At 40.7% G+C, this 24,720-nt stretch overlaps 1 protein-coding gene across 7 annotated transcripts in view; it reads right to left on the reverse strand.

Annotated features, from left to right (window-relative positions):
* apbb2b (amyloid beta (A4) precursor protein-binding, family B, member 2b) overlaps window positions 1-24,720 on the reverse strand; it is a 166,689-nt gene that overhangs the window by 91,745 nt on the left and 50,224 nt on the right. For 6 of the 7 annotated variants that reach the window (XM_042341547.1, XM_042341544.1, XM_042341543.1 and 3 more), the window contains exons 2-3: window positions 23,353-23,474; window positions 9,074-9,868 (exon numbers count right to left, since the gene is read on the reverse strand). In XM_042341547.1, the coding sequence (XP_042197481.1) occupies window positions 9,074-9,868; window positions 23,353-23,398 (841 nt within the window). In that variant the 5' untranslated portion in view covers window positions 23,399-23,474. Of the gene's footprint in view, window positions 1-9,073; window positions 9,869-12,783; window positions 12,860-23,352; window positions 23,475-24,720 lie in introns of those variants that run through there. The other variant, XM_042341554.1, reaches the window with a different exon arrangement.

Genomic DNA, 24,720 nt, shown 5'->3' on the forward strand with positions numbered 1-24,720 from the left:
AATTGTATGACAAAATGGTTTTACAGGCTAAGACTTGGAATTTCAGGCCTGTGATGTTGAAAACTATCGTTGACAGTAGAATCCTATTATAACTCGCTTGTTCACTTATAGGGTTATTGGGATGTGGACGCCAATATTTTCTTCGCAAAAAATCAAAAATGTGTGCAGAAACCTTGCCTCAGATCACATTGTCTTGTTTCAAAGTTATTTTGCAGCCTCCCATGTGCTACAAAATGTCAATTTCTGGATCATAAGGTTGCCGCCAACATCTCTTCCAGTGGGCTGCGCTGTGTAGCAAGCAGGAAGTGACACCATCAGTGACCCAATTACCTTGAAATTCACCATTTTTAGCGCAGGAAGTCGGTCCATGCATGGGGGTTGGTCAGCCTTCTGCACACGTGCACAGAGAAGGGAAAAGGCTGATGAGCGATCGTGTCTCGTTTTAAGGTTAGATATTATAATAATCCTTTCAATTAATATAGCACTTTTCATGTTGCGAGGCATCTCCAAGCACTTCACAGGATACACTGTAAAGTGTAGTGACTGAATTTGTAGGTGAATGCAGCAGCTAATTTGCACAAAACAATGTCCCACAAATCCCATGGTTGGGATTGTATAGACATCTCCCCATCCCCCACCCCCGCTCCACTGTAATTACGCATTTGTGGCTTGTCTTCTCAAAATCATCTACTCCCACAATATCATCAGAACAATCCGGACACTGATCTCCAGGAGACAGACAACACAGCTCGTGGTACTCACTGCTAAGAAGCCTTCCCTCCTTCCCTCTAGGTATATGTGCTTACCCACAGTTTGCAGTTAAGCACCAGTTCAGAGACCTCAAATTGCATTGACGATAGAAATTACATTTTTGACGACGCAACATTGAGCTTCAATAAGTGTTTACATCCCACTGGACCTGGGTTGAATCTGTCTGGGTATTTTCAGGACATCGCCATGCAGCTGACTGAGCAGCACATTTCACAAGCAGTTTGTGGGAAGGCAATTTGAAGAATTTGTTGGCAAGGAAACTTGAAAGGCACAGAAATAGCAATATTAATGCTCCTCTCATTGCCTATGTAAAGGAACAAAATAAAAAATGCAACCAATTTAAAAAGTACAAAATTAGAAATGGTTTGGGGATGGACACGCAGTAAATTTAATATCAGTCAGTTGGGTTGCATTGGTTATGTTACCAGATGTTCAATTTCCCAGCAAGGATCCCGTTGTTTATAGGAAGGGAAACAGTGCTTCAAAAGGCACATGTCTGAATGCACAAACAATAGTCTTCCTAATGCATCCTCCCCTCATCAAAATAGTTCCCACTCCAAATAGCATTGATGTGCAACATTTGATAGATTTATATAACCATAGAATGTTACAATATAAAAATGACCAGTTTGTGCTCGTATTTTTCCTCCACAAGCTTCCTAATCTACACAGTTACTCACTTATCTGTGAAGTACTTTGAGATAGTTCAGATGCTATATTATTATAATTATTATTTTTACAATCTAATCCCCCTCTCCTGCTCTTTTCACTTCTTTTAATATTTCTGCTCTTCAAGCATCGATCTACTTACCTTTAAAAATAATTTAAGAACTCATCTTCAACAAAGATTTGTGGTGGAGAACTTCACATTCCACTACCCTCTGCATTAAGAAATGTTTTCTCACCTCACCCTTAATTACATTTGTGATCATCTTCAATTGTGCCCTTTTGTAACTGAGTCTCTGACTAGTAGAAATAATCTATTAATATTTATCCTGTCATATTCCATTGTAATGTGTGTCAGGCTGGCTTAGTTTGTAGCGTTCTCACCTCAGCTCAGTAATTCTATGGGACAGGCTCCCTCGGGAGACTGTGGAAGCAGAAAGTGTTGATTCTTTCAAATACAAATTAGATAGATTTCTTTTAGGAAATAATATTTTGCATAGAGTATGTATGAGTAGTTCAAGACATGATACATGTATGTGACTGCCAGGATGATGGAAGGCAAACTGAATAGACCTTGGTCTTTTTTCCTCTAGCATTCCTCTGTTCCTATTTTCAGTGAATTCAGAAGTTGGGTATGCACTGCATTTTGCCCACAAATATATAGACAATTCACTTTACAGTCTATTCTGTGAAGCGCTTTGAGACGTCTAGAAGACGTGAAAAGCGCTATATCAAATGTAAGAATTATTATTATTGTTGGAGATGCCATCCTTCGGTTGAGATGTTGACCGAAGTTCTGCCTTCCTGTTCAAGTGAATGGTAAAGATCCTAAGGCCCTACTCAAAAAGAAAGGGGAGTTTCTCTTGGTTGTCCTGGCCAACAATCCCTCAGATGATATTGGTCATTCCCTTCATCGCTGTTTGCAGAAATGTCCCCAAACTCAAACGCATCATAAAAGTGCTCAAATACTTGGACATTATCCCAGTCAATCTAATTACTGAGCTGCTGTAGTTACGTAGATGAAATACAAAAGATTTGATTAGAAAGTCACCAATTTTAATCCTAAAATTGTATCAGGCTAATACTATAAAATGCACTTCCATTAAAAACAAAGAATAGCCAACAGCAATGTTAACTTAATCCCATCTGAGATATACAAAACATTACAAAACTACCACATGCCTTTAGCCTATACGAAATAGAGCAAATTAGAGGAATGCATACTTTAATTGTCCATTAATGAGATGATTTCATACTTTGATAGGTCAAATCCTGGCTTGTTTGGGGGCACGATAGGTCTTAGATCTCGAACAAAAAGATTGTGAACCCATTAAAGCCACTTAAAATGTAACTCGAGCCTAGGGTCTGTTACAACGATAAATAAAGCTGTTTTCAAACAATTTTTTTTCAATTTTAAACAGGTTGACAGCTATCCATTTCGAACAATTTCATCCTCACAATGATATCTAAGTTATTTTTAAGTTAGGTGTGAGACTGGCTCAGTTGATATTACTCTTGTCTCTGAATCAGAAGATTGTGGCTTCAAGTCCTAGACTTGGAGCACTAAATCTAAGATGATACTCCATTGCAATTTTGGGGGAATGTTCCGTCCTTTGAAATAGATGTTAACTGAGGTCCCGTCTGCCTACACAGATGGATATTAAACATCCCTTGACACTATGTAAAAGAGTTTCTCTTGATGTCCTGGGAGAAACAATCTTCCAGATAAAAATAAGCATTTGCATATGGCTGTTTATGGGACATTGCTATGCGCAAATTGATTATGTTTGCCTAAAAATATATGGTCACTACATTTCATAGTAAAGCCTGTGCAGCTCTTTGAGATGTTTTTAATCACACGATAAGGTGCTATATCAAATATAAGGATTATTATTACTATTTCCTCACATAAATTTCCGTGAGAAGGGAAAACGCATAAATGCGAATAAACCAGTACTTTGAATTGTTTTTGACTTTGTTGCTCACCCATCAACAGACTTTCCACTCAAGAAAGAGAACTGATTTTAAATACAACTGCAATGTTTGGAAAATAAGTTTTAGCCTCAGAAGAATGCAAGTTCCATTCAAATTCCCAAGCATTAACTTCTAAATCTATTTGGACAGTTAATGATCTCGTGATACACAGTAAACATGCATGGATCCGGACAAAGTCAGTATTTATACTGAATTTCAATTCAAACTTCAATGGTTCAGCAGGACTAAACTCATCTCAAAAGCTAGCACTGTCTTGTGCTCAACTTATCAGCGAGATCCATCACTACATCATTTGTGACTAGTGTAGGGTCTGCACACTGAAAAATTAAGCACCAGCCCAAACAAAATCCAATTGATGTCAATACCAAAAATACTTTTCAATTAAAATGATCACAGGAAATGTATGCTTAGAGATATTTTGGGATACAGTATATAGTTTGGGACATGATAACATGTGCAGAAGTGTTCGCCTTCCACCATCCTGGCAGACTGCCAGGATGGTGGAAGGCGAACCGGATAGACCTTGGTCTTCTGTCGTCCAGCAATTCTTATGTTCTTAAGGTCCTCGTTCTCACTTATCAATCCTGCCACACCATAGCACCTCCCTATCTTTGTGAGCTCAGTTCAGAGGATTGTTGCCCATTATATTCAGTGTTTCTATTTGATCATTCAGCATTAGCAAATTTACTATCAAAAATGCTAAAATAACAGAGCCTTTTTAATGAAGCAGTGTGTATTAGAACTTAGTCTTCAAAACATAAAAGTTGCGTGACTGACACTTACTACCCAGAATGGCATAATTTATCAATCCATATCTAGGCAATTTAGAAAGACCCTTCCTGTGTTAGATGGCATTCAAATGTGGTGATTTTTAATGGGCTTTAATAAGCACTCAAGAGCAGCATTGTAGCCGTCCTCTGGTTATCACTCTGACCAGTGGAACCTGGACCCTGACACCATCTGCTTCTGGGGTTTGACGCAGATTAGGTCACGGAGGGTATCCCCACTTGTGACAGGAATCCTATTAGAAATCACCATGATTTAGACACCAATGACTTCAAATATCAAATCTATAGCAGGCATTCTATCAGAGCCTGCAACTTAAACAACATGGTTGCTATCACCATGAAGGTTTGTCCCAGGACTTAAAATAAAAGACCTTTTTAATCAACCTCATATTGACGATCTTTCACAATCTGCCACTGTAGATTATACTGCAGACAACATGTACAGACAAACTACCAGAAGTCCTCCTTTAGATAACTAGTCTCATCGTTCTCTCCCCGAGGCAGTTAAATTATCCAACTGTCACAGATATTTTTAAAATTGAAACTAATACACATCTTTTCCCAAGAAAAAACAGAGTCTTTGCTAGTTTCCCATTTGCTGCCCTTTTATTGTCTTCTGACTCATTAAACAACTTTACACTCTCATTAGTTTCTGTTGTATTATAGCTGTCTTTTCCTCAACAACAAGCTTAATGTCGCCACCAGAGATTTGATCGTTTACAAGATTTTCCATTATAATATTTAATCTCGATAGAATGTTTGGAGTCCTGTAGCTTAGCAAGCGAGAGAAGTCATTCAATTTCCGGGCAGGGTGAAATGTTGAGCACGTTTCCTTCCTTCACACGCCTCTGTTCACCTAGCACTAAGTAGGAACCCGGTTGTTAGTCGATTAGCGGATCACATTTATGGGGTAATCATTCAAATTTTTAAAAAAATAATAATTCGGTCACTCAATCCGCGACCGTTTGTGGGACACTGCTGTGTGCAATTGGCTGCCACGTTTCGCCCACAAAATATACAGTCAATTCACTTTACAGTATATTCTGTGAAGTGCTTTGAGATGTCGCGAAGACGCGATAAGGTGCTATATTAAATGAAACGATTATTATTATTATTGTGTAATCTATTTGAAAAGTAAAGGAAGTTTCTCCCAATTTCCCGGTTAACAATCCCCCAAATAAAATGAGTCATTCACTTCATCACAATATGTGGGACATTGCTGTGCACAAATGGGATACCATGTTTGTCTACAAAAATACAGTCATTGCATTTTACAGTAAATCCTGCAAAGCGTTTTGAGACTTTTCTTGGCGTGAAAGGCTCTATTACACTATTAATCCTTATTATATTATTACATTATTATAAAACAGGGTGTTGAAAGTCAACATTTTGTTTTGCAATATTAGCTGACTGTACTGAAGGAGTCAGTGGGAAAGAATGCACCTCATGGATCTAGAGTCAATCAACAGTTATGGACAAGTCTGCAATCGAGAGGAGGGAGGGAAAGGGGAAAAAACATAGTAGAAGGCAGGGCTCATTGAAAAAGTCAGTGCTCTACTTACTGTTATCAGCTGCTTCTCTGCACTTCAGCTTTTGCTGATCTACTACCAGCATTCTCCAAACTAAAGGCACTCATTTTCCAGCAGCTTCATACTCTCACCCTCCACCACCAACATCACCAGCACCATCAACACCACTAGCACCATCAACAAATCCCCTGTCGCCAGCAGAATGCAACAAGCAATCGCTTAACTAACATTACACAGAAACGTCCTGCACACCATTGCTCGCTGCCAGCGTTTGCAGCAGCCCAGGCTCCTGCAAGAAGGGCATGCTCACAATATTAATGCAGGTCCACTCTAATAAGCCAGACACAAGACAGCCATAAAGAAATTACAGCAGCACAAGCATACATTGCAGTCATCGACTCAGCCTGGCAGGACAATGATGTAGTTACAATCTGACTCCCGTTTTGGAGTTGACGTTTGGAAAATTGTACATTTTGACTGGTAGCATTCAATTATCAGTCCTTTGCCATAGATTTCCATGTAAATGAGTGCTTTCCAGCAGCAAAGAATACTTGCAGCTTGCTCTTAAAGACACTTAAATCAAATGGAATAATGAAGGAATCAGCTAAATTACTTAGAGAATGCTAACCACTAATCTTACAGGGTAAAATGCTGTTTGGGTTTCTAACCTTCAGCTCCCTGTAGGTGCACTGCCGCTCTGGCATAAATTGATTTAGTGGGAGACTTCTATTAGCTAGAGTGCTTCTCTCACCACCAAGACCCTCCCTGCCATCCAGTCGATAATTCAAACTGAACCCAAGAGTAATGTCAATCACCCCAAACTAACCAATCAGCCCTGTGGTGGAATGTGTCTCCAGTGATTGACTGCAAGTCTTTAACACAGAAGAACTATTATTATTATTATTAATTACTTTGCACAAGGACTGGCGGCTAGTATCGGAGGTCAGTGGCCGAATGCTTCTCATCCTAGTTGGTGCAGGCCTGAGAGGTGTTTAACATTACTCACTGTAAAAAAAGCACACACGGCCAATAATTAAGAGTGAAGTGCTACAATCTTTGTTCTGTTTAAGGAGCAGTAAGTTGGATCTCTGAGATGAATACTTCGGCATAACCAGAAAACAACACATTAACACTGGTTATATAGCCTACCACTCAGTAGAGGAGAAAAGTACAATAAATATAGCCACCCACAGAGGTTATAGTGTATCTTGTCATCATGTTAAGCAATGATTGTCCACCACAGCTCTTTGCAAGAGCTATCAAATGAGTTCCCCACCCCCCTCTTTCCCCATACCAATGCAATTTTTTCCTTTTCAAGTACCTATCTAATTCCGTTTTGAAAATTGTTATTGAATCGGTTTCCACCACCATTTCAGGCAGTGCATTCCAGACGGTGTATTAGCTATATAATGCCTACAACTACAGTCACTCAACTTTACAGTAGATCCTGTGAAGTGATATATGTCCTTTTGACATATCAAATTGCAAGAATTATGATTATTGATTATTATAATGCAATTAATATTAACACTATTATGGAGTAACCTTGTGATATTTCATAACAAATTAAATTTGATATTATCATATATAAATCATTATGCAAATCTATTATGAAATATCATAAACTTCACATCTAGATTACATTCTGATCATTACCCCTGAACTTTATACTCTCCTGTGGTAAACTGAAGTGGAACTTAGACAAAGCATCTACATGAAGAATAGTTGATACACTGGCACCATTCCCACCCCTTTAAAAACGGCCATCATCACTCCTATCCTTAAAAAACCCTCCGTGGACCCATCCCAGCTCTCAAATTACCACCCAATCTCCAACCTCCCTTTCCTTTTCAAGGTCCTGGAACAAATCATTGTTCCCAGCTTCGCTCCTTCCTCTCCCACCACTTCCTCTATGAACCCCTTCAATCGGGTTTCTGTGCCACCTCAACCTTCACAGTTCTGTCTTTGAATGGTTCAGATCCTACCTCTCACACCGTCTCCACTTCATCTCCACAAACAGCTTCTCCTCTAGCCCCCGCACCATCTCGTGTGGCGTTCCTCAGGGCTCTTTCCTTGGTCCCCTCCTCTTCAATATCTATATGCTCCCTCTTGGTAACAGCATCCGAAGACATGGGGGTCAACTTCCACATGTATTCGGATGACGCCCAACTCTATCTCTCTTCCTCCACACTTGACTCCAGGACCACTGCTGTCCTGATGTCAGACATCAAGTCCTGGATGAGAGCCAACTTTCTACATTTGGATGTCTACAAGACTGAGGCTCTCCTGATTGGCTCCCATTAAATATTCTATGGCACTATTTGAAAAGAGAAGGGAATATTTTCTGGTGTCCTGGCTAATAAACCCCCAGATAAAGTTGATTGTTCATTTCTTAGCTGTTTGTGGGACATTGCTGGACCCAAATTGGCTGTTGTGTTCTACAAAATACACAGCTACAATGTTTCATAGTAAATCATGTAAAGCAGATGTCCTTCAGACATCTCAAATGCCAGGATTCTTAAAATATATTTTATTTTGCTTTGGAACTGGCTAGATGGCCCGCAGTGGTCTTTCCTGGTCCTATGCATTCTCATGTATATTCATCTCCAAACAGCTAAATTAACTTACTGACATTAAACTCATCACCATTCATCACCATTTGAGGGACATTATCTACTGGCCCAGATATCAAGCATATAAGCCTTCTGTTGAAACTATACTCTGTCATTTACAGAGGCTTCCATTCCCCTATAGCACATATTTTATTTAGTTTTTTTAAAAATATTAAATACAGCTGAAGAATTTTGAGTTCACTGATTCCTCCTGAGCCCACCCCTGGCTCGTGGAGAGGAGTGCGATAGTGAAACTACCATGTCAACGCTTGACATGCAGGTGAGGAAACTGGGTAGGCAGGAGTGAGTGGCCAGCCTATTTGGCACACTCATGTTAGACACAAGCATCCTGTCAGCACAGGAGGCATCAGCCTGCAATCTGAGCAGCTTGATGGACAGAGCTACCAACACAGATCAGGCTAATGTACTAGTACTTTACATAGAAATACACTGTAAGATGTAACCCACAATGCAAGTTTTTAGAAGTGACCGGTGCTGATACATTTTTAGCTTCCAACATTATCTACTGGCCCAGATATCAAGCATATAACTGTTGAGGGTAGTGGGATCTCTCGTGAGCTGATATGATACACTTCAGCTTCTCGCCCCAGTGAGTGTTATTCCCGAATGCTGACATCTCTAAGACCAGCTAAGTTGGCACACAGTGCAAAACAGAGACGATAAGACACAGAAAAGTGGGTAATGTCAGTACCTGTTTCATCAGGTGAAGCAGTCAATGACACACTGTCTTGTGACAGAGTTGTCCAGCTCGAATCTTCATCACTGGGAATCAGGTTCTGCATTTTGCTCAACGCAAAGTCTGCCCTTCCTCCTGGCCTGGGCGGGTCTTTCTTGCCTTCAGGACTGGAGGAAATGGTGGCCATTTGGCAATCTTCAGGAGTGGCAGAAGCACTTTCTTCACTGGCCAGAACTTCATCGCTGGATGCAGATTCAGTGTGTGACTGTGTAGCCCTCTCCTCACTGGTGGTGGGGCTATTGCTCTGATTCTGCACTAACTCCTGAGTGGCTGACTCCAGGTCTACATAGTAATTCAGAAAGCTCTTACTCTTCCTTGGCTGTGATGCCACGGCCTCAGTGCTGGGGACATCTTGCGGATTTGCCTCCTTGCCCTCCAACTTTTCCGAGATGATATTTTTAACAACGTTCCCACTGATGTTCCTGTTCATGTCCTGCTGGCCCTGCTCTGCTGCCTTGCGCAGCTGGTTTTCCCCATTCTTGGCCAGTTTGGAGTTTGCGGAGTTGTTTACTGGGACCGGTGGGGGAGGCATGTCGCCCAGGCCCATGGCGGCCTCGATGTTAGTCAGGGCGTATTTCTTCCTGCATTTTGGAGGGGTGCTATTCTTGATTTCAGCATTCACCAATTCATTGTGTGAGGAGCGAAGGTTGAGAGTGTTGGGCGGGGTGGATGAGCCGTTGCGATTTGCCACATCTGTCTGACCGTTGCTGGTTGCGAGGAACACGGACATACTGTCCAATGTGGAGTCAACTGCGAAGAGCAGAATAAGCCAAAACTAAGTCAAATACAAGAGTATTAACAATGACAACACGGTTACTTCAAAACTCTGATAAAACATGCACTTTTTAAAAATGTATCCAATGGTGTATTTACAACGAATAAAGACTATGCTATCAGCACATGTGTTCAGATTCATTAATGCCTAACTTGGTGTTGGGTGATTTATGTGGTGGTGGCAGGAATGATGGATTTTAGAGCAAGCTGGCAATGCTTACACTATGGAAATTCAAATAGCTCCAGTGGGAGCTAGACCCAGCACAGATCTGATGAAGCGAAAGGTTAACCTATGAATCTACAAAAGCCCTAATCTGGGACCAATAAAAATTGGGGCAACTTTTATTCCTGGAACAAGAAGCCCTTTCACTTCCCTATTAATGAACACTCAAGATTTAAACAAATAAAACAAGAGAGCTATGATAGGATTGCTCAGTTTTAAACCAGATTCAGCAGCCAAACCTTCTCATATTCTCCTTTCCATGATCATGCTGAATTTCTGAAAATTCTTAAATTCAGTTTCAATTTGTAAACTGGTTTTACATAGTTCTTTTGGGTATGTTGTCGAGAATCAGTCACCAAGTTAAGAGTGTATTTAAGACCCTTTGTTAAAATTATGCATAATTTTAAATTTTAAGGCAATAGTCTTAAGGCTAAGAACAGGAGATGTTACATGCACAAGCCTACAAGGTGTTAAATCCTCCTTCAGGGAAACAGTCATCGCCACAGTGGTGGTACAATTCATCAACTCTACATAGGCCGTAATAAACATGGAGTTCCCTACATAGTCTGTAATGCACACGACCGTGTTGGGAACAATTATGGTCTAGGATTGAAATGAAGTTATTGACCTTCTGACTCTTTTGAACATTTGTATAAAGAATTACTTTGGTTGTCTTGCAATCTGAGATGGAGTCCCAGCTCTAAGTAGGAGAATTACTGCGTAGATTTGCTACAAATGGAAGTTTGAATGCCCACAGGAAAGAAATGAGAATGCAGCCTTTAGGGTCTTGCTACAAAAACCTCAGTGAAATATCTGTGTGTGCCAGCAAACTAAAAACTCACCAATGTGAACTGAAAAATAAAAATAAATGAAACCCTCAAGGTTGCCAAAGCATTTTGTTTGACTATAGATTTCGTAAAATTTAAACTGCTTTCAATAGTTTCTTCACCTCGGCAATCAATTCAAATTCTGTTTAAAATTAAAGACTTGTATCTTGTTTTCAATCTGTTTGTATTTTGCAATTTTAATTTTGAAGCTGTATAACTTCATTAAAGACTCTTGGCTGTAGAATTTCTGAAATATCATCCATTCTACAGCACAGCCCTGTTATAACATGGTGCTTGGGATCCATAAAATCTCACTGCGTGTCACGGCGAGGAGCGATAGCAGGTTTGACTGTGCAAGCGCTCTCTCCATGCTAAAAGCAAAAATGTCCGCCTTCTGAATCATCAGGTCTCTGCAATATCATCTCCTGTTGATGCGCGTGTGCAAAGCAGGAAGTGAAGTTGAACAAGAAATGAACAAGAAATTGGTCGTTTTAGCACGAGAATCCGGTCTGCCGCAGGTACTGAGCCAGCCAGCAGCATGAATGTGCAATGAAGCGCAACCGGGCTATAGGAGAACTTGAGCTATGGAGAGGCATGTCGTACCGGGGCTGTACTTAGGTTGAAAATTCAAAGAACAGCACAATAAGGTAGCAACATTGCAACAAATTAAAATTGATGCAAGAAGTGAAGCTTAACAAGGTGAGGAGCACAGAACATTAGGCATGGGATTATACCTGCCATTCACGACATGGAGCAGGTACTTAAGAGAAAGCAGTTTCCTTGCAGTGAGGCCAAGTGACCATAAGTAACTGATGTGCCTTCCCATGACCGCAGGCAGAGCAACATTGACAACATACTAAATGTGGCGGGTTAGTCTGATCCCAGTCAATTAGGGTATGGAGATTGGGGAACAAGCCAACGAATACTACTTGTGAAAATACAACAACAACTTGCACTTATATAGCACCCTCCACATAGGGTAGTATCTCAGAGCACTTAACAAGGGCAGAGCATAAGCACGGTCGAATAGGAAATTCTTTAGGCGGGACTTGAAAGAGGGAGAGTGGGGCAATGCGGGGGATTGAACACGAGTGTGAGGATCTTGAAGTCGATCCATTCAGTAATGGGGAGCCAGTGGAGCCTGGCCAGAACTGGTGAGATGTGGCTACGGGGCTTGGTTCGGGTGAGTATGCAGGCAGCAGAGTTTTGAATGAGCTGGATCTTGTGAATGGTGGAGCTGGGGAGACCGGTGAAAAAATGAAAGCTATTAAAAAGAAATCACAAAAACTGCAGTGGGATCTTGTGATAATTCAGTGGTTTGGGTCCATCAAATCAAACTATAAAGGTGAATTAAAATATGCTGGTCACCACTAACGTCCTTCTTATTGATATGTGTGCAGGAAGTGCCCAAGTTACTTCCTGCATGTTGTTCATGCTATTTGCAGGAAGCTGGGCAGCCAGTGCTGGAAGCCAGATATGTACCACCTTGTGGTATATGGTGTGTCCATAAGTAGACCTGTGATATGTTATAACAGGGTCCAACTGTAGAGGCAAGGAAACTGGTGATCGTGATGGAGAGAGAATGAGAGAAATGCAGGTAGCAGCAACATGGAAGCATAACAGTCAAGAAAGGCCCGTCACAAAAGAAAAGCCAAGCAGGGACGTGCTCAGTGCTACACGTTTAAAAGAAAGAACATTTATATTTACAGCTAACATTCTAGGGAGCCTTTATTGATTCCCACAAGTCATACATCATATTTGCTCTCTATTTAAGAGGCAGGCCTGAGAATTTACAGTGTAGAACATTTCTGGTTTAAATACTCTCAAAAAGGGAGTCTTACTTTGACCTGGAAGCACTTCTGATAGGGATCACAGGGCTTCAACAATGAGGATACTGGAGTATAGGTTATATGAAATCTGGAAAGAGGGATCATTTAATTAAACAAAAACAATACAAAAAATAAATACAGGAACAAAGAATGCAAAATAAGCATCAAATAACAGCAACATCTGGGGAAAATGCAAAATTAGTGGAACGTATTATGCAGACAATTAAGACCAAGGGTTCTGATCAAGGTATTTTGCACTTAAATTAAGGCACAGGATTTTGCAAATCATACCATCTTATCAAGGGCAACAACATTAGGTGTTATCATGCAAGTTGTTGCAATCTGAAAACCTGCTGGGGTGTAACTCAGTCTTGCACCAGTGCAATATTGATTCTTTTGCAGTGCAAAAACAGAGGGAGACCAATGCACTGATGCAAATCTGTGTAATGGTAAAGGAATGCAGCACGAGACTGCAATGTTTGGATATGTCAATTTAGAGTGGTCAGTCCAGTAAATATATTGCACACTGGATATTGCACAATCCAATTCACAAAATCACAAGATTGGTTTGGATAAAGATCAGTTGTTTCAGAGAGCCAGCACATGCATGGTGAGACGAGCTTCTGATGCCATGTGTATTGGGTGCATTGCGTTGTGCACTGAAAAGAGTGAGTGAACTACAAACGGCCTGTCATACACCAGGCCCATCAATCCAAAGTTACAATAATAACGTAGATCATCCTTGTTGACTTTGAAAGCCAATCTGTACTGGATTTATTCATTATAAATTGGGACCACCCACTGTGCAATTCATATGAACAAAAAATGAATTATTCAAATGCTTTAGTAGCAAATGGGTTTCTGAATCACAAACAAATTACTTTCTCGCTTGTAGAGATGTTACATATAATTTCAATGTTTGCAAAAGGCTTGGTTATTACTGCCTAAAAAAATGGCTATTTCTGCTTAGTTTACCACTTTTAAAGGCATATGCAATAACAATGGTAAATCAGTAGTCATCTAGTTTATGCCATTGGCATATGATGACCCTACCCCTTTACGTAACCATATTACTGTGATTCACCAAGTAGAATAACCTTGAAAGGACCTTCCATTGTAAGTTTAAGTTCAATTCATATCTTGGTTTGCTATGTAGAAAGGTGTTATTCTCTTCTCCCTCACATACCGGGATTACTAGGCAAGACGACACCAACTTTCTGATAACCAGACCACCCGCCTCCCCTTCGCAAGCTGCAGAACTTGTAGCCAGAATTCTGCAGCTCGTGTCTTTTCCCACATTAGGCTCTGCAAGCCTATCACCCCCATCCTCATCTGGCTCCACATCCCCTAACGTATTGAGTTCAATGTCTTACTTTTAAATCCCTCCATGATCTTGCCTCATCCTACCTCTACGACCTCCTGAAACCCCACCAACTCGGTTGATCCCTTGTCTGCTTCACGTCCTACAAACAAAAGGTCCAGAATTCAATCTTGTTTGAGGGAGGAGGGAGAACTGCTGGCCAGGACTCCGGGAGAACACTATGCAGTGCCGAGAGGGAATTGGATTATTTTAGAGGTTGAAGGGGCTCAACAACAACAACAAATAACACCTGTGTAGCTAGCCCTTTCACATCAGGAGCATCTCTTAAGGCGCTGGTTAGTCAGGGATTTGGACCCGAGCAGGCAGTTGGGATCAGAAGAGGTGGAGGGCAGGGAGGGTAGGGATAGGAGGGTGGTCAAAGGTGCAGTCGAAGAGGAGTAGAACAAGAGAGTAGAAGATGGAGTTTAATGGTCTTTTCTGGTCCTGGCCAATCCAACAATAATAATAATCCTTGCATTTGATATAACACCTTATCACATCATCGCAACACCTCAAAGTGCTTCACAGGATGTAAAGCACATTTTATTGTGTATTCTAGTGGGTGAAACACAGTAGCTAGTTTTTGCGCAGCAATGTCCCGCAAACAGCCAGGGGGTGAGAATGAAAGAAGTGCGTTTATGTCAGACTCTGATTATTATCCTGTTTACTGTTATAATTTCAAGATAGATTCAAACTTACAGAGTACACCGAATGCGTAAGCTTGAAAAACATCTGCACTTCCACAGAATTACTTCAAATTAAAGAACTCAGCAATGAGTTTACAGTACTTTCCTGTTGCAAAGTGCAGGAAATAAAACTAACAATGCTTTAATTGAAACTGACGAGCAAACTGCTGTTACAACTATAATAAAGGAATGGCTGCATCAGGGACCCAAAATCAAGACGAACGTCTGGTTTCCTCATAACTGCTCAGCAATGTTACCTCAGAGGAGCATAAAATCAACTAGGTCCACTGTTAGCGAGTTGGACACTGACATTGCCAATTTATGTCTTTACCTCACCACTACTGCTGCTGAAGTCCTCATTCATGCCATTCATATCTTTGCGCTATCCTCACTCTCTAAACGTAGCTCACAACAATTCAAATCTGTTTCACCTACACCCGCAATCTCATACTGTAATTGGATTTGATCAGCTCACTACGGATTCAACACAGAGGACAGTGCAGCTGGTGCTGTGCAATTTAAACAACATAAATGATTCAGTTCCTTTCGGATGAGGCAGAGTAATTGAGTAATGCTGATTAGAACAATCCAGGAAGGGCAGATACAAGTTCCCTTTAGTTAGGTTGTTGATTCCGTCTAGCATTAAAAGGGGCCTGTGGGAGATCAAATCCCGCCCATGTGCTCTGATGAAGAGGGACTGACAAGGATCAGACAGGAACACACTTCCTGTATGAATGTTCAAGACCATTACGATCGCTTTGGCCGTTTTCCATTTCATGAACCATCTCTCTTCAATCTCACTTATTCCCAGTCCCCTTCGTCCTCAAATGTTTAATTCCCTCTCAGCAATGCTGCTCACGCTATTATTTTTAAAAGGAAAAACAAGAAGTTCTTCCAGCAACCTGGCCAATATTCCTCCCTCATCCAATTCAATGCAAACCAAATTAAAATCTCCACATTCTATTTGTGGGAAAATTCATAGTACAGTTTAAGTGTCAATTTTGCCACCATAACTATAGTTATTGTGCTTTAAAGTAACTATTTGCAGTTGAACAGGCTCAATGGTCAAAGTGACAGAAAATGCACCTCTGAAGTAAACTCTTCATTAAAGGAAATCCCTGTATGTTACCCAATTCATAAGATTTCGATCCAAGATCTCATCGGAGCAGAAGTCTTGCAAGTCAATGTCTTGTACAGAGACTTCCTTGAGAAAACAAAATTTACCATCAATGTCAGCCTGGCTCAGTTGGCAGCACTCTCCCCTCTGAGTCAGAAGGTTGTGCAATCAAGCCCCACGTTTGGATTTTGAGCTCATAGTCTCGGCTAATACAAGTGCAGTGTTGGGGGAGCACTGTATAGTCCTTTGGATGAAAAATTCAGGTTTTACGTGGATGTTGAAGATCCCATGGAACTATTCAAATAAAGACAAGGGAGCCTCCTTATAGCTCTTTGTGGGACATTGATGTGCACAGATCTGCTGCTATGTTCGCCAACAAAATAGGCAGTCATTACACTTTACAGTAAATCCTGCAAAGAGCTTGTCAACATCCTCCTGACATGAAAGACGCTCTATCAAATTAAAGGATTATTGTTATTATGAGATCGTAAACCTAGGTCTTGTCTGCCTGTTGAGGTGGATGTTAAAGATCCCATGGCACCACCCAAAAAGAGAAGAGTTTCTCCTGGTGTGCTGTCCAACAAGCTCCCAGATATACAATACAGTCCCTACACTTTACAGTAAAATCCTGTGAAGTGCTTTAAGACTTTTGGATGCTATAAGGTGCTATTTTAACACAAGTATTATTATTATTATAGATGTTTTTCTGCCAATTATGATGTCCAAGCGCTTCTCCAACTTCATTGTGTGAAACGCTTTCAGACATTTCAACAGGATAAGGCATGACGTCATGGGTAAGTATTATTATTAGCAATTTAATTATTAATTTCCCTGCAAAGCACATCCTGTCTGAAGTGCATATGTGAAAACTTCTAGTTAAGTTCTGGAAGGAATGGTTACGACATAGACAATGCAGGGAAATTCCCTGATGAGCTCAGTCCTAGGACAACAACAAATTACATTTGTAAAGCGCCTTTCACATCATGAGGAAGTCCCAAGGCACTGGACAATCAGTGTTTCAGACCTCAGCTGGGGGTCAGGATCGAGGAGGGTGGAGGGCAGGAGGGAAGGAGGGCGATTGAAGGTGCGGTCGAAGAGGAGGATCTTGAGATGGGTCTTGAAGGAGGCAAGGGAGGGGGCGAGGAGGAGGGACTGTGGGATGGAGTTCCAGAGGGTGGGGGCAGAGAGGCTGAAGGCCCGCCCGCCAATGATGGGGCGAACAAGACGGGATATGTGGAGCAGGCTGGAGCTATACAGTCCACTGCTGTCTATGACTACAGTTTATTGGTCTGGTGGATACCCACCACCAACAGCAAAGACCAGTCCTGGCAAGAGCATTGGTCAGATCTGGACGACGGTGAGAGAATCTAGACCAGCGAATCCAATGACAAGTTGTGCAGGTTGGGCAAAAAACATGTCCCCTAGTATAAAACGCTACATCAAATGCAAGGATTATTATCCAGCCATATGCTTATGGGATCAAAACGGATGTCTGTCTGTTGGATGTCTGGGCCCAGTGTTTATTGTGACAATCCAGACCCTAATTGATCACTGCTGTAGTTTGTGATGTGAACACTAAATTAAGTGGAGGCATGATTAGCTTTCAAAAGGGAACTAGAAAAATGTCTAAAAAGGAGTAAATTACAGGGGAACGGTGGAAAGACAAGTAAATAGGATCGAAAGGATTTCTCTTTAAAAGAGCCAGCACAGACACGATGAGCCAAATTGCCCTCTTATGTGCTGTAAATTTCTATGGTTCCGTAGTTCTATGATAAATCTTCTACGGTCCATCTAACTTAGCCTCTACTGGGGATTGCTTATGTCCAATGTGCATTACTACATTAAAAGAAAACTGGAGAGCAGATAGCAGGGCAAACCAACAAAACATCAAGAAAAAGAAATTTGAGAAAATCTGGAGTAATAGCTCTATTTGCAGCGTATTTATACCCAGGATAATAACTGGCCCATTTTGAACATATCCAAAGAATAATACTTCTTGCATTGGATATATCACCTTCCATGTTGGGAAGAGGCCTCAAAGCTCTTTGCAGAATTTACTGTAAAGTGTAGTGACTGTGTCTTTTGTAGGCGAATGCGGAAATTGGGCACTGCAGAATTGAGTGCTTTTTCAACAGCAAAGAGTTAATTTAAAGTACAGTAACTGTAGTTATAGAAGCAAATAAGAGTTAAACAGCACCGAGAATACCATCAGAAGAAAGAGAGACGAGTTTTGAATATTTATATTTTATACACAAAGTTGTCAGAATGTAGTATGTCGTGTCACAAATGACTATTGGAGTGAAGCTTATAACAGCATATAAAAGAGGAACTGGAGAAATATTATTAACAGTTACGGAGAAAGAGCAAGGGAAATGGCATTGTGATAGGGAATGGGAATGAGGTCCAGCATCAGCACAAACAAGGTGGGCTGACTAGGCTGCAAATGTTCTCTGAAGTGTCATATCTGGTGCTTGACAGTGGTACCAGGTCAGTGATGGGCACAGCCTTCGACATGTGACCAACATTAGGATGAACAGAGCAAAGCACTTTAAAAAAACGTAAATTGTGTTTTTATTTAGTAGTTCACAGTGAGAATTACAGCAGGTAAGAAGTTACAGCTGTAATATTAAAGGGGTCTTACGTACAGAGTGATCAGCCCACGGAGGTATGGGTTTGTGAAGACTTGCCTAGAGCAGACCTGAGACAAAATGACAACTCCATTTCACAGTTCGCAAAAATTTTCCATCCTTGCTAAGGTCCTATTAACAGCTAAGAGACAATTTACAAGATCAAGGTTTTTAAATTAAGTTGTAACAGGTATTTACTAAGAGTTTCATGAACAATTTCATGTATAACTTTCCTTGTACAGTCCTACTAGTCAGGAACCTATTGTTCCATGTATCTGAAGGAAGCAATTCCTAGTCGCAGGGTTTGGTCCTTTGCTGTAAAACCATCAAGTAAACAGGTTTTGATGAAATCAATAAATGTGTCAGTTGTATTCAAGCTTGGCAATAATCGATTTGGTTTCTTAGTAAGCATTACAATTTCAGTGATAAATACAGCAACAAAATATATTACCTTTGCCACCGGTGATTTATTTAAATCTATTTGTTCACAGAAACAATAATTTGATCGTAGCAACATTTTATATTTATGCTTCAGTTTCCTTATTCTCTACTACTCAATTAATGGGTTGTCAAACTGTGACGGCATTAGAAATTCATGGATTTTTTTAAAAAACATTCCTTAGCTGAATTTGCTGCCTTACTTTGCCTGTCCTGGTCTGCAATGATTCCTTTTAGACACTTTTGGTATTGTTTGGTATCAGTTTGTGTTCTCTCTTGTTAGTTTTTTCCCAATTTCTCAATCAACGTAGCTCAGTGGTTAGAGCAACTCGCCTCGCAAACGAGAGACATGGGTTCGATTCCTAGCAGGGTGAAATGTTTGGCAAGTTTCCTTACTCTACACGCCTCTGTTTACCTAGTAGTAAGTAGGAACCCGGTTGTTAGTCGATTGACGGATTGCTTTTCCGGGGGTAATAATTCCTTCCACAAAAAAATAATAATAAATTGGTCACTCAATCCACGACTGTACGCAATTAGCTGCCATGTTTCGCCCACAAAATATATAGTCAATTCACTTTACAGTATATTCTGTGAAGCGCTTTGAGACATCGCAAAGATATGATAAGGCGCTATATCAAATGCAAGGATTATCATTATTAACAGTCCCCAGATTAAAATTGTTCGTTCATTTTGCACCTGTTTTGCTGCGTTTGCCTACAAAATACAAAGGCATTACATTTAAAATTACTATAAAATGCCCCCTGACACGAATGGTACTATATCAAATGTAAGGAGTATTAATGATAATTTTTTTCCAATCAATTTTCTTCCCTTACTTCATCATTTGCTTCAGGTGTCAAAGTGGAGTACAATCCCAAAATTTACAGACCATTGGCACATGGCACATGCTTAATCAGCCAGTCCACTGCAAAGAGCCTCTTTTTCCCTCTCGAGAACATTGCCCATTTACACACTTACTTCACCCGTTCTGCTGTTGGAATCTTTGTTCAATTCTCTGTCATCGAGATATACTGCTCCACTCCCTGACCCACTTTCCTGATTATATCATCCATAAGCACCAACTCATAACAAACCTCTGAAGCCGGTATGATCTCCACACGCCCATTACTACCAGCACTGAATCAGGACCCACACATTGAGGAAGCTGGGCGACACTTTCTTCACAGGGTCTCCAGCTAAGAATTAGTTTCTATTAAAAAGCAGACACTTCCAACACAGCTAATACTGGAGAACTCACCTGCGCCACCTAGTACTTGAGAGCTCAGCAAGAGAAGTGACTCCAAATATACGTCTCTATATGTACTACGACACAACTGGGATGTTAGAGGTACTGGTTGAGAAACAGACCGCACTGAGAGTCTTTATGTTGTGTTGGGTTGTGTCACTTGCGCTAGCCAACGCAAACATACTATCGTGAAATATACTCAATGATAGGCGCAACTCCTCTCTTATACCTAGTATCTCATATCTGCAAAACACTCTCTTAACTCACACTTTTTGAACAGTGCAGGTAATTGTGCCCGGTTCTCAATTTGCCTCTCAGTTTCCAAGAGCCCATTTATGTCTCAGGGATCAACAGTTTACAACAAGTGCAGCATTTTGTATCTTACAAACATAAAATTCATTGCGGCATTTTTCTCAGGAAAAGGCATGAATAGATGAATGGCCCACGGGACATCAGGTGTTTAAAAAAAATGTCAGGAACTTCAGAACTCTGAATGCCTAGAGTCAGATACCACCACTACCAACCCCTGCATACACACACACAAAGAATGAATTCAAAGCACCATTTAATCACCACAGATATTTAAAGGGACAAACCACCTAGAAGGATAAGTAAATGACTGAGTACGTAAACAAAAATAGCAGCAGCACTAAGACAATGTGAGACTATGGGGAATGTCCAAAAAATGTCCAATTTTGATTGAACCATAGTAATAATTTGGAAATCTCCAAGAAAATGTTTCAGGAACCGTTGCTCAATTGCAAACTCCCTGCTTGAGGACCTCCCCAACTCCTCCCTCAGTAGGTTGCAGATCATCCAGAACTCTGCAGCCCATGTCCTCTCCCGCACTAGACTCTGCAACCTTATTACGCCCCCCCATCCATGCCCGACTCCACTGGCTTCCCATCACGCAGAGGATACAGTTCGGGGAAAAGGGGAGAAAAAGGAAGAGAAAGATACGTTATCGGAATAAAACCACTAGAGATGTGGCATGGATAAATATTCTGGAGATAATCTTTAATTACTTTTAGGGATTAGAGGGGATCCCACAGGGAATATGATTGGAAGGAGTCCATAATGTTTTTTTTTTGTGTGTCTGTTAAAAGCAGATTTGATGGGCTTCCAAGTTCTTGCCTCAAATTTTCAAGTATTATTGTGAAAATTGTAGCCAGTATTATTGATGGACCTTTATTTTAATTTACCACCCTAACACACCACAATGCAGATCTGTGCCTGTAATTCCTCACACAGTGATTTCAAGATCTCAGCCTCACCACCTTTCATGTCTATGTATTGTGTATGTCAATATCTTTGGTAAGGGATGATCTCTAAAAGAAGGCAATCTATCTTCTATATGGTTTTCCTCATTCTTCAAAGTCCTTTATCCTTCACAACACCCAACCTCGAGGAAAATCACTGACAGAGCTCCTCTCTGAAGCTTTATACTTTGAAGACTTGAGTCTTGCAAATTTTCCTTGATTCCATGTTTGAATCAATGTCACCCCTGCACACCAGACTTCAGTGTCTAGACTACAGTACAGGGTTTTGTTACAAAACAAAGCATATATATTATCCCAACTAAATTTGACAGTCCACGTTCACTGCTTTGTAAAGGTTTGAAAGTCTATTCTATGTGGCCTTCCTACCAACATAGTAATTAGAAGCTCTCATGGCATTAGCCTGTCACCAGACAAACAAACCCAAAAACTGACCAAGGCTTGAAATCCTTCACTTTACCTCACTGTTGCTGTAATAAATAATAATAATAATCCTTGCCATTGGTACAGCGCCTTATTATGTCAGAAAGACATCTCAAAGCGGTTCACAGGATTTACTGTGAAATGGAGTCACTGTGTATTTGTTGGCGAATGCGGCAGCTCAATTGCACAAATGTCCCACAAACAGGCATGAAAAGAATGACCAACTTTTATTTGGGAGATTTTTGGCCAGGACACCAGGAGAAACTGCATTCACTTTTCGAATAGTGCCATGGGATCTTTAACGTCCACCAAAACAGGCAGACAGGACCTCGGTTTAACATCTCATCCGAAGGACATCACCTCTATATCAATACAGCACCACATTGGAGTGTCAGCCTAGACCATATGAGTTCAAGTCGTGACTCATGTGGACTTAAATCTGCTCAGTAAGAGAGGGGCCACTGGTTCAGACAGCACAGTTACTCAGAAGATCATAATTTGTACATTGGTAGGAAGAATCTCCTAAAAATGGGAATAATTGTAAGGGATTTTTACGATGAGATACATATTCCTCTGTGTGAAAGTCACTAAACTCTAGTTATTATTATTAGAAATATAATAAGTTTTTGTAGGAAATTCACACAACTTCAAAAGTGAACAGCACATTGACCTGGCAATATGAACCCTATGGCACTGCCATGCATACCTATAAGGAGTAGTATCAATATTCTGCCATGCAGCATCAAGCTTTTTGGCAGACAGCCTATAATAGTTGAACTATTCTACTGCAGTTGAACTGCAGTTCTCTTTCCCCCAGTTTAAGGTGAAGTTGAGCCAGTGGGGTTCTTCTTGCCATCCATTTGCATTGCCCATGTCGCCAAACTCGCCGTGACACATTCAACTGCAGTTAATATGACTGATAACGGTTAGAATTTGTCTACTGCTCCTTACGGTAGAAACATTAATAATATACGGTTTATAAAATTCACATCAGAAAAGTTTTGAGGACGACACCTACTGTACACCAATTAGAAATGAGAGTTTTGGGACATCCTCCCAACATGAAAGGTGCTACATAAACATAAATTGTATAATTGTAACTGTAGGCCAGTTACCATAGAGCTCGTAACAATCCCAATTTATTGTGTTTAGAATCTCTCCTTTTCTTTTCCCGCTTTTCCATGATACATCGCGACCTTGAAATGGGGCTACTGGAATTGGGATTATTCCCATAGGCTGTACATTGAAATCCAGCTAAATGCCTGAAACCAAACTACTCTATAAATATCCCAAATCCATACAATCCACATCCCACATCAGGCAATGCCACAAAATGTCTAATGCCGGATCACCCCAAAAGTGAAGCCCTGAAAATAAACTGAGAATGACTGCTGTGTTCATACATACATGTGCTGTGTGGCCGGTGGAATGCCCCTGGGTATCGTCTGCCCATAGTGACCAGTCAGTACATCGCAGAGTCTTATAAGCAGTTGACAAAGCACTGCTCAGGGAAATTCCAAAACGCAGCTCTGGAAAACACAAAACAAATTTTAAAATTTACAGCAATCATTCGGCTTCCACTGCTCAAATATTAATGGATACTGCAAAACCGGGGACACATAAAGCCACACAAAATTAGCTTCGGCATATTGAGCAGTCACTCAAATGCACCTGATCACAGATACTGTATCGGTGCTTATGATACCTATTATTACCAGGCTGGCAATGTTAGCAGATTCTGTATCAGAGTTTCCAAGAAACCTTTCAGTGTTGTACGTGGATTGAATTTAACTTCAAACTCATGCATTTCTCCAATAGCAATAAAAAGGAGAACTGACACTTTGTTACATGGAGCAGTCATTTCAGAATTACAGTAATGCCGTTGTAAATCAAGAACAACAGGCAATATATGATATCCATGCTACCAATATGCAGTGTCCAAAGTACCCACAATGAGCCACAAATAGCAATTTGTTAAGTATATATATGTGAATATATTAAGTAATGGAATTTTCTCCTTCTGACTTATTACAACAACTTGCATTTATATAATGCCAGGTATTATTACAGTAAAGCGTCCATATTGTATGCACATTGCAATGCGCTTTCAGTCGCGAAGAATAATATGGTTATAGCAAATGGGCAGCAGCATGAGTAAAGGCCAGTAGGATTCCTTTATAAGGAATCTCAGTCACGCAAATGAGAACGAGGTACATAATTTCAAACTGTGGGAACATCACTCCAGTGCAATCTACATCTGGAGTGGAGTTCCTTGAATCAGCAAGAATTCTGTTAAGAAATGCTTGAAATTAGGGCCCCTTGCATTCATTGCTATGTACACTTTTTTTGTTAGTGTGGTTTACTGACTGAATTTTGGTTGCATTAAAAATGTTTTCAGTTCAGTAGATTGCATTTCACATGATGACCTGACATCTGCACTGTTTTCATATCCACAATTAGTCCCAATCCACAGTTGAATTAGTGGACATACCTGGATCTCTACCATGCAGCACCACAGTAATTACAACAAGAAGAACAAAATTACATTTGTATAGCGCCTTTCACGGGACGTCCCAAGGCACTGTTAAATATTCTGAAGCCAAGCAAAAATGCACCATCAACAGTATGAACTATGCAATAAACAATTTTCAAAGGAACTGATGCTTCAATCTGATGTTCATGGTGCTTCCTGTGCATAGTGTGCAGGGAAGTGACATCACCAGCGATCTGATGACCAGAAGGTGGCTATTTTTAGTACAGGGAGCCTGTTCGTAA

Source organism: Callorhinchus milii, unplaced genomic scaffold (genome assembly GCF_018977255.1).
Source record: "Callorhinchus milii isolate IMCB2004 unplaced genomic scaffold, IMCB_Cmil_1.0 Scaffold1, whole genome shotgun sequence".
Classification (NCBI taxonomy): Eukaryota; Metazoa; Chordata; class Chondrichthyes; order Chimaeriformes; family Callorhinchidae; genus Callorhinchus; species Callorhinchus milii.